Consider the following 9,972-nt stretch of genomic DNA (forward strand, 5'->3'; position numbering starts at 1 on the left):
AACCTTTGTTCCAATTGTGGGTGTTGACCTCTTTGACTGAGAAATGGCTCTTGAACCCTGTCAAGGAAGGTTTTGGGTGTTGAACCTTTTTACCTGGAAAAATACGGGTGTTGAACCTTTTTACCTGGAAAAATACGGGTGTTGAACTTTTTCAATGTTGGTGTTGCACCCTATCAATTGGGGTGTGGGTGTCCATAAACTAGCACTTGTTGCTTCCCTTTGACCAGGAAATATTTGGGTTTTAAACCTTTTCAAAATCTCTGTTTGGAACCCTGTGACAGTGAATAGTGTGTGTGTTCAACCATTTAATCTGGGGAAATGTGTGGGTGTTGCAAGCTTTTTTTTTTTTTTTTTTCTTTTACTTTCTTTTTTCCAATAAGCTTCAAGTATTGGTTACCAATGCGGGTGTGGTGGGTCACCCCTCTCCCCAGGCCCCCCCTCACCTCCGCACTCGCCTCGCCATCCTCCTCTATCACGCCACTTAAGCGCCCGACGTGGTTGCCTAGCAACCAACCCTCTCCGTTGAGGTGACAGCATTTGAGTGGGCGCCCCCTCACCTCTCCGTGCTGTCCCGGCGCACCCGCACGCGCACCCCAGATGCTCTTTGAGTAAACACCTCTCCGTGTGCGGTCGGTAACCGTGGCAACAGTCCTTCCGACAGCTGCTCCATACGCAACCTTGATGCTGACGCTTGGAAGACTGCAAATATCTTCAGCGAAATGTCGCAGTTGAGCGTCTGTGGTTTTGATTTGACCCTTCAACTTAATCAAACTGTTTACTTCAACTCAAATGATCAAATTGAAAACGCAGGAATAGGTAACGCAGCGTCATAGTTTTGAAATGTTGACATTTGTGTTTCGGGATTCATCAAATTCACCCACACGTTTACGGCTTAAACGGTTCAAGGCCCACACTTTTCCCGGAAAAAGGGTTTAACAGAGCATCCACATTTCCTGGTTAAAATGTTTAACACCCACACTTTTGCCAGTAAAAGGGTTTAACCATACACCCACATTTTTCCCAGTTATTGGGTTTAACACCAACACTTTTACGGGTGCACCTTGAAGCCGAAGTGGTTTATTTTACAGGTGAAAGTCTCCAACACCCACACCTTTGCCATCAAACATCCACATTTACCCAGTGAAAGCCACACCTTTACCTGCTTGAAGGGTTCACGACGCGATTTAACCGATGAAAGGGATCAACACCCACACTTTGTTGTTATCCAAACACACACGCTTATGTTGTTGCTGCATGGCATCAACACCCACATATTTCCGGGTGTAAGAGTTTGCCACTTCAATTTTTACCAGTGAAAAAGTTCAACATCCACTCTTTTGCCATTGCTGGCATTCGCTTCTCAGTGAACTGGAGGGACATCCACACTTTTTTCATGACTATGTGTGTTGCGCCACCACATGTGTTTAACTTGATTTTGTTGCTGGATAAAAGGTATGCGCCTAGACGGTCGTCTTGTGTGACGTCAGGACCTGTCCGCCCACCAGTAGTGGCGCATGCGCTCACCAGCATGAAAATGGCGTCACGCTGCGGCGCGCTCCCATTCGGGCTCCAGCGCGCCATGACGTCACGCCGTCATAAAATAGTCCAAGTTGGCCCGCCTCACCTCATACGCGCGCTCGAACCCACTCGGCGTCCTCCTCCGAACCTCCGCAAGAAATGGATTCCGATCCCAACGGGACTTTGGTGGACTTCACGGGAGGCGTCCAGCTCCTCGACGGCGAGGACATCCGGACAGCCGTGCCGGCGTTGCTCGTCGGCGTGTGCGTGTCGGGCGCCGCGGGCAACCTCCTGGTGCTGCTGGTCTTGGCGCGCGACTTCCGCACGGGTCGAGGCTCTGAGGCCAAAGCTCTGCTCGCCTCGGTGGTCGCCACGGACGCGCTCCTCCTGGTCATGTGCGCTCCCGTGCGCGCGCTCGCCGCCTACAAGCAAGCCTGGGTGCTCGGCCACTTCGTGTGCGCCACCGCCGACTGGTTCCAGCACTCGTGCCTGGTGGCCAAGACGCTGCTCCTTGCGGTCAGCACCCGGGCCAAGCACACCCCGGAGCCCGCCGTTCCCGCCGGCGGGGGGGCCACCCCCGCGGCCGCGCATCGCAGCTGGATCCTCTGGGCCGTGGCGTTCGTGTGGCTGGTGTCCATGATGTTCCCCATCCCGCAGATGCTGTTCGCGGCGGTGCAGCCGCGCGGCGCGCATCACGTGTGCGTATCCCAGATGCCGGCGTGCGCGTCCCACTTCATGGCCGTCTTCTACAAGATCTACCCCACGGCCACCTACGTGGTCCCGGTGCTCTTCACCGTGGCCTTCTACACCAAGAGCCTCCACCGGGCGCTCAATTACGCGCCGAGCCCGCGCCGCCAGAGCAAGGTGACGCTGGTGCTGCTGTGTCTGAGCAGCACGCTGGGGCTCATGCTGCTGCCCGAGTGGGGCACCTTCACCTGGGTCCGGCTGGGCTACCACAAGCCACCCGCGGGGGTTCTCCTGTGCGCCCAGGTGCTGGTATACGCGTGCAGCGCGCTCTCGCCACTGCTGCTCGTCACCATGTACGACGACGTGCGCCGCGGCTTGGTGGCTCTCTGCATGGCGGCCGCCTGCCGCGGGGCCAAGGCGCCCGGGGCCCCAAAGACGACCGAAGGCAACGGAGCCGAGCTGGGCGGCGCAGTGGCCAACGAGGAGAAGACCTTCCCCGACGTGGAGCACTTTTGGACAGGGCGCCGGAACACGCAGGTGGAGGAGGAGCAGGACCCCATCCCTTGGGAGAAAGAAGAGAAAATGCTCTCATGTGATTTGAAGATTTCGGCTTGATTTGAATGGAGGAAGTCACGTCCTGCCGCTGCTTTCACATTATGGAAACCTCGGAAAAGGGGGGGGGGCACATCTCGATCATCAACTGCAAAAAAATGATATCTTGTCACGTTCAATATAGAGATACATTTTTGAAAAAGTAGGCTATAACGTTCAGTTTTGTGAAAGTCTTAAACATTTGTTAAATTTGGGGATTTTACAAAAAATATACATTTTTTTTCTTTTATTTTATAATGTTTGCTATTCTTTTGTTTTGGTTTTCAATGAAAATTTGTGATTTTTATTTTTCACCTTGATTTAAAATATTGTGTCATTTTGTAGCATTAAATATACTTCATTAAATTTTTATTTAAGCAAGAAAATAGTGCACGTGATAGTGTGGAACAGTCGTCATCAAAATGATGTCGAGTTTAATTCATTAGAATTGAAAAAAAAAGGCGTTTTCTATGGCCCATAATCACAAGAAAGTCTCAAAGGGATTCGCATGCCCACAGTTGATGATATGAACACGACATCGTCTGATCTGACTGCATTTCGTACAAAGCAGGTGGACAAAAGTCCAAATTCGTGCAACTTGAAGCGACTGAAAGGCTCAACGCGGATGATAAACAAAACATGATCATCTATATGGACTCAGTCATCCCATCTAAATCCGAGGTAACCGAGATTAGCTCACCTTTTAATCGCAGATAAAAACACAATCCAATCTTTTTTTTTTTTTCCGATATGGAAACATATCACATCTCCTCATTGCTTTCGTCGCTAATCTCGCCGGTCAAAATCCTGCAGCCGCGATGACGTAACGAGAACGAGGCAGCTGTTACCCGTTCAATGCGCGCTCCTTTTTTTTTTTTTTTTATTCGAGCGATTTTTACACCATAGTTGTAACCTCACGTCAAGTTTTGTCATATTCTTGCCAATCAAAATGTAACATGCTTTCGGTGTCAAAGTCATTTTTCTTGCGCGCTGCATCGTAGTTTTGGTTATGACAGTGAACCCATATCAATCATCATCTTCAAATTATGACATTTACACAACAAACTGATGGATATCTAGTTTTTCAAATCAGAATCCAAGAAGGTGCTGTTTATTCCACGACAGTTCAATCCATTCTAAACATTCTTGCCATATTTTAATGTTTTTTAAAATTGAAGACAATTTGCAATTTTGGTACTTTAACAAGCAACGTGATGTCGAAAATGATATGGCGGGCCGGATCTGGCCCCCGGGCCTTGCGTTTGACACCCGGTGTATAGAGTGTAAAAAAACCTGTATTCTTATTCTTGTGAAAAAAATTTTCATGCCGCAAAGTGTGCTAGAAATTGTTTGGATTTTAGATAATAATGTATAGAAATAGGTCCAATTTAACGTTGGAAAATGAAAAAAAAAAAAACGTGTTGAATAAAAAGCTGAAAAGATGAAAATGAAAGTCTTTGAGTCGTTATTTGCTTTCACGGAATCAAATTTGCCACTTTTAGTGCGATGCAAAATAATTTGGCTCGCTGACGCATGGTAAAAACTTTCAAAGTATGAAATAAAAATTCCTTTACGTGTCCCGTGACCATATTTGGCACCTTAGATTATATGCAGGATTATTTGGCTAATTAAAATCCATATTAAAAAAAAAAAGGCGAATCCAAGTGTCGAGAAAATCTGGTGATTTGACACTTGATAAACCCTTTAAAAGTACAAAAATACAAGTGTTGGTTTAATGACCAGCCAGGGAACCATATTTACAAATTTCAGTTATAAGAGGGAGTATTGACACATGAAAACTCTCCAAAAAAAATATGAAAAATTGATTTATTACATGGAACGGGTTCAATCGCAGTCAGGGAGTCATGTTTGGAAACTTTTGGACTATTTGGCCAAGTGACACATGGTAGAACAGTTAAACGCAGAAAATAGTGGTGAGCGGTCAAGGCCTTCAAAGCCTTCTCTGCTGCCTAACATAATCAAGAAATCATGATCATATTCTTCACATTGATGTCATATTATATCCCAGAGTTGTATTTTTTGGTGAGATTTTTTATCCAATCAGAATTCCGCTAGCTCGTATTGCCAGGCAGATTTTACAATACCGGTAGCACACACGATTCGTCCGAGGCCTTCAGATAAAATCGTGCGAGCGTCTGTTCTGTGTCTCACGGGGGCTTTTACGTTGCCTATCGCAACTGTCTTTCAATCGTTAAACCGCACGATTGTATCTGAAGGCCTCGGACGAATCGTGTGTGCTACTGGTATTATGAAATCTGCCTGGCAACACAAGCTATCGAAATTCTGATTGGATCAAAACTCTCACCTAAAAATACGACACTAGGATATAAGAAGACATCAATGTGAAGAATATGATCGTGATTTCTGGATTATGTCCGGCCAGCAAGAAGGCCTTGACCGTCCACCAATGGTGAAAAGTCAGCAAAGGTATTAAAAATAATACTAATTGTGTAAATGTGCAGTTTCATGCAAATATTTTTGGGGAAAAATGAATTTGACATGTTCTTGGTGTGATCACGTGCTCGGCTGGAACGTCCTTTTGGTCACTGAAGTTTCGTACGGCAGTATTTGCCTCGTTGACACTTGACACACGGAAAACTGTTTTGAAAATGACAGTTCCATTGATGAAAAAGACATTTTAAGGGTGAACTCGCAGTCATGGATCATTTTAGTATTACGCTAAAGTATTTGACTTCTTGACACTCGGTAAATGGATGCAAAACAATCCAAAGGAGGCTTTTGCAAGTGTTCTTAAAGGGTTAACGTGTAAAAAGTGGGTCAGCATGGCGTCTTCCCACCGCTAACCTTTCTTGGGCTGTGAAAGCGAGAGAACAAAACCAGCTTTTGGTGCTCTTGTGTGTTTGTCAGCCGAGTGTTGAGCCCCGTGGCTGCGACGTGGCGGCTTTGACATTTTCCGAGTCCCGAGTGAAAAGAAAGGTTACAGGTGGAGGAGGAAGACGGAATTAATGACCCAAAAAAAAAATAAAAATCTTCCTGAAAAGCTCATGACCGCGATTGTGTGGCGACACATCATTTATTCATTGACAGTATGGACGGTTGCCGCGAGCGTCGGCCCTCGGGGGCGCTGCCTTGTCGCTTAATTCTTCTCTCTAGTTTCACATCATCAGCCGTTTGTGGTTAAAAAAAAAAAATTCAATAGTTGGAACAAAAGAATGATTTCATAATACATGCTCGGATGTGGTGTGTGGCTACTTGATATATGGTAAGCGGCAAAAGTGAAAAATGTGATTTTACCAGTGGTGAGTGGTCAAGGCCTGCAACAGATTCTCTGTTGACCAAACATCATCAAGAAATCACGATCATATTCTTCGCATTGATGTCTTATTATATTCTAGTGTTGAATTTTTCGGTTAGAGTTTTTATCCAATCAGAAATCAGCTTGCTTGTGTTGCTAGGCAGATTTCACAATACCAGTAGCACGCACGATTCGTCCGAGGCCTTCCAATAAAATCGTGCGGGCGTCTGTTCTGTCTGTTTACAGTTGAGAGACCGTTGCGATAGCCAATCAGATCGCGAGTTGATGACAGTAAGGCCTTCTCGCTGGCCTCACGTTGAAAGTGACGGACGCGTTTTGTGATTGGAGGGGGCAGGGCTAAGCGGAATCAACACACCTGAAGGTCGTCACTGGCGACCGTTCGAAAATCTAAAATATAGTCTTGTTTTTTTTTACCACAATGGCCGAAGGAGGGAATTTAATTGCAGATACACTTGCGAGGCCATTTTCAAGACGGACCTTTCAAGAAAAGCTACGTCGTCCAACACTCACTCATTAGCGGGTAGTGTCTTTCTGTATTTTATCTGTCCAGCCATGATGTCATAAATGTCAGTATTACGGGGGGGGGGGGGGATTGATTTAAGTCGGACTTCACTGAAGGCCGAAAAATGAAATGCACGGCCCGCCACTGGTAAAAGCCAATTTGTAAAATATCCGATTTTACAAATGTTCAAGTCTTTACATATGTTGGGTTAGTGCTTAAAGTTGATGCTTCACAAATGAGAAACTGTTAGAAATGTGAAACGTGATCTTTGAGTGGTTATATTTGCTTGGCAAACCAACCCACAGAGAAGCATAAATGGTACCTGAAGTGTTCGTAGTACGCAAGTTTTTACGCTGGACTATTTGGCCGGTTGACACATGATAAAACAGTTCAAAGTAGAACAAGGACATGCTTTTAGAAATCGAGGGCATCATTAAAATGCAAAATGGCAGCCCCCCGTTTTTTTTTTTTAACCGTTGTTCACGCTGCGCTAATGTGGACATTAGTTCATCTGCTGGGGCAGGTCAAAGGTCACGCTACCTGAGCTAATGTATAGCTCGGGATGCTACTAAGCTACAATGCCGCGTCCCTTCCGCTTCGCGTGCTAACAAAACCACGCTGGCTGGCCGCCATGAATGAAAAACGTGCCTTTGGGGGGGAAAGCTAAGCTAAGCTACCGCGTATGACATCTTTACATTAGCTGATGAGTTGCTATTTTAGTGGCGTCTCTGAGGCGGCGGGTGCGGGGGGGTGGGGATTATTAGCCTTAGCCGCGTGTCGTCTTTTTCGAGCTGAAGGAAGAGTTGAAAAGTTTTTTTAAAAAAAGAACAAAAACGTATGCAAAAAAAATAAAAGTTAGATTTGTTTTCCCCTATTTTCAATTATTTTTTTATTTAAATAATTTATATATAGAATTTATTTATTTTATTAATTTTCAAATTATTTTTAGGAAGTTATGAAAATACATTTTTATTTTTCAAGAAACACGTTGGAATAATATGACAACGATGAAAAAAAAAATTCTTACAGGCATATGAAAAGTTATCATCATTTTCCATGAAAACATTTAACAAGAATAAAATTGTGATTTTAAAGACAAACATCAAGGTCCAAATAAAGAATCATCCTTTTACTCTGACATTTTACTCCCCCCCACCCCATTTTTTCGAGAAAAACATTGACATCTTGCGAGAATAAAGTCGTATTCTTTCTATATGGCGCATCCAACTCTCAAATTGCTTATTTTTTCAGAGACAAACTTATTCCGACAGGAATAATAATAAAAATTTTAAAAAAAATCCCCAGAAAATTTGCGTAATTATCGGAGAAAAGCTTCATCATATTTTTTTGGAGGGCAGGGAGGAAAATGTTGCAACCCAAATAAAACCGAGCAAGCAACCTTCATCCAAATGTTGGAATTTCCATGAAGGCATTTTGAGGCCAAAGTACAGCGAACGACCACCGTCCACTTTTTGTGGCGACATCGCCGCTGCTTTGTGCTTTTTTTTTTTTTGGCTTCCATCTCACTCAAGCGTGACGGACACGTCGTCGCCCCGAGCTTGCAGCGTCTTCACTTATTTTCCTGTTTTTATTTTTTTTTTAAACCAGGACATGACCACAAATGTTTGCTGTTTGTCCTGGAAGCAGCTTTGAAGAATCTGGGTCAAGGTACCTTCCATGTTCCATCAAAACCTCCACTTTTACGGACCACCATTTTTTTTTTTCAGTCCCACGTCTGACGCCACTTCTCTCTGTTGACTTCTGACACCATTTATCTCCGGAATAGCACACTCAACACTTCTGACTTTTGATCTAAGGACACTTTAGAAACACACTAAGAAGAACCCGTAGACTCAAAAGATGTCTTCATGGTTAATATCCCACTTCTGACGTCAATTTTCTTCATAAATTTCATTTCTGACACCGCCAGTCCGAGGAGTAGCATCCTCAACTGGCATTTAAAAGGTTGGAAACACAGACCACAGAGGCCATATCACGTACGCCGCACTCGTGACAATAGTTCAACGCCCCACTTCTGACACCGAGTTTTCTGAGTACACTTCTGACACTCTTTGTCTGAGGAGCAGTACCGTGAACCAGGATTCAAACTGTTAAAAAAAACATGGATACTGACTATGTGTACACTACAGGAATGATAAAAGTTGATCATCCCACTTCTGACACCAACTTTTTCTGAGCACATTTCGGATGCAATTTTTTTAAGAACACTTTTGGTGTTTGTCAATGGACACTCGTGACGATCTGAGGAGTAATACCTTCAAGATCTATGCCTGCATAGTTAACCATCCCACTTCTGACACCGTTTTCCCACAATACACTTCTGACACAATTTGTTTAGCACTTCTGGCCCTTGTCTGAGGTCACTCCAGACAGTCTTTGGTGAAGAAGTGCCTGGAGACTCAAAAGATAAGTTCATGGTTTACCATCCCACTTCTAACACCAATTTACAGAGTACAATTCTGACACCGTTATTCTGAAGTGTACAGGTGGTACCCACAACGACGATTCAAACCAGGCTCCGTTAGGTTGAAGAAGATGGACAATGAGCATGGTATCCAGATAGTGTACACAACTTAGTGACAACGGTTCAACATCCCACTTCTGAAACCAGATTTTCAAAGGATGCTTCTAACAAGGTTTAAGGAGTCGTACCTACAAAGTGGATTTGACTGTGAGTTCATCAGGGTCCAAAAAATGATATGCTCTCCATTGCAGGAAGATCATGTTCACAAGCGTAATGATAATGGTTTACTGTGCCACTTCTGACATCATCCACTTCAGAGTGGAACTGGGAATGTTCACACTTTTGGAAATTCTCAAAATTGATCCCAAGCATCAAATTTAAAAAAAATGACAGCCACTTGGCAAGGAAAAATACACTAATTGGAATCCGCTTCCTAAAGGGCACATGTCATCATCATCATCATCATCATCATCATCATCAGTGATATTTACATTGCACCACTCATCTTTGATCCTGCCGAAAATGTCAATCATGGATCTGATTAAAGGGCTTGAACGCTCACAATGCCTTTGACACACCTAACAAAACGAAAGTACGGAGATAGCCCCCTCCGGTGGTTATAAAGGGAACTGCAGACATTAAGGGTGTACGACTGTACGTACTATATTTCATTTTTGACTGCCATCCTTATTTAGCGTATTTTATTAAAAATGTCAATACATACATGATGCAATGACATTTAATTTATTTGTGCTTATTTTTGTGAGTAAGCAATTCAGATTTTCAAACATGGAACTCATCCATATATTTCTGTAGTTTATTTATTATTTAAATGCATATAAATGTAATGGGTATTATTTTTAAACGTATTTACTTCATTTGTTTCAATTA

At 43.9% G+C, this 9,972-nt stretch overlaps 1 protein-coding gene across 1 annotated transcript; it reads left to right on the plus strand.

Annotated features, from left to right (window-relative positions):
- The first annotated feature begins 1,577 nt into the window (after positions 1 to 1,577).
- Positions 1,578 to 4,146, plus strand: LOC148342597 (G protein-coupled receptor 151). Its single transcript, XM_088305699.1, has one exon. It carries the CDS (start codon positions 1,678 to 1,680, stop codon positions 2,818 to 2,820), a length of 1,143 nt encoding a protein of 380 aa, XP_088161825.1. The 5' UTR covers positions 1,578 to 1,677; the 3' UTR covers positions 2,821 to 4,146.
- The last annotated feature ends 5,826 nt before the right edge of the window (positions 4,147 to 9,972 follow it).

The sequence above is a fragment of the Idiotropiscis lumnitzeri genome, chromosome 1 (assembly GCF_059441095.1).
Source record: "Idiotropiscis lumnitzeri isolate Australia: NSW breed Sydney's pygmy pipehorse chromosome 1, RoL_Ilum_1.0, whole genome shotgun sequence".
Taxonomy (NCBI): domain Eukaryota; kingdom Metazoa; phylum Chordata; class Actinopteri; order Syngnathiformes; family Syngnathidae; genus Idiotropiscis; species Idiotropiscis lumnitzeri.

Bases quoted from the DNA above. Each gene is read 5' to 3' on its own strand.
- LOC148342597 (XM_088305699.1), top strand. From the start codon at position 1,678: ATGGATTCCGATCCCAACGGGACTTTGGTGGACTTCACGGGAGGCGTC.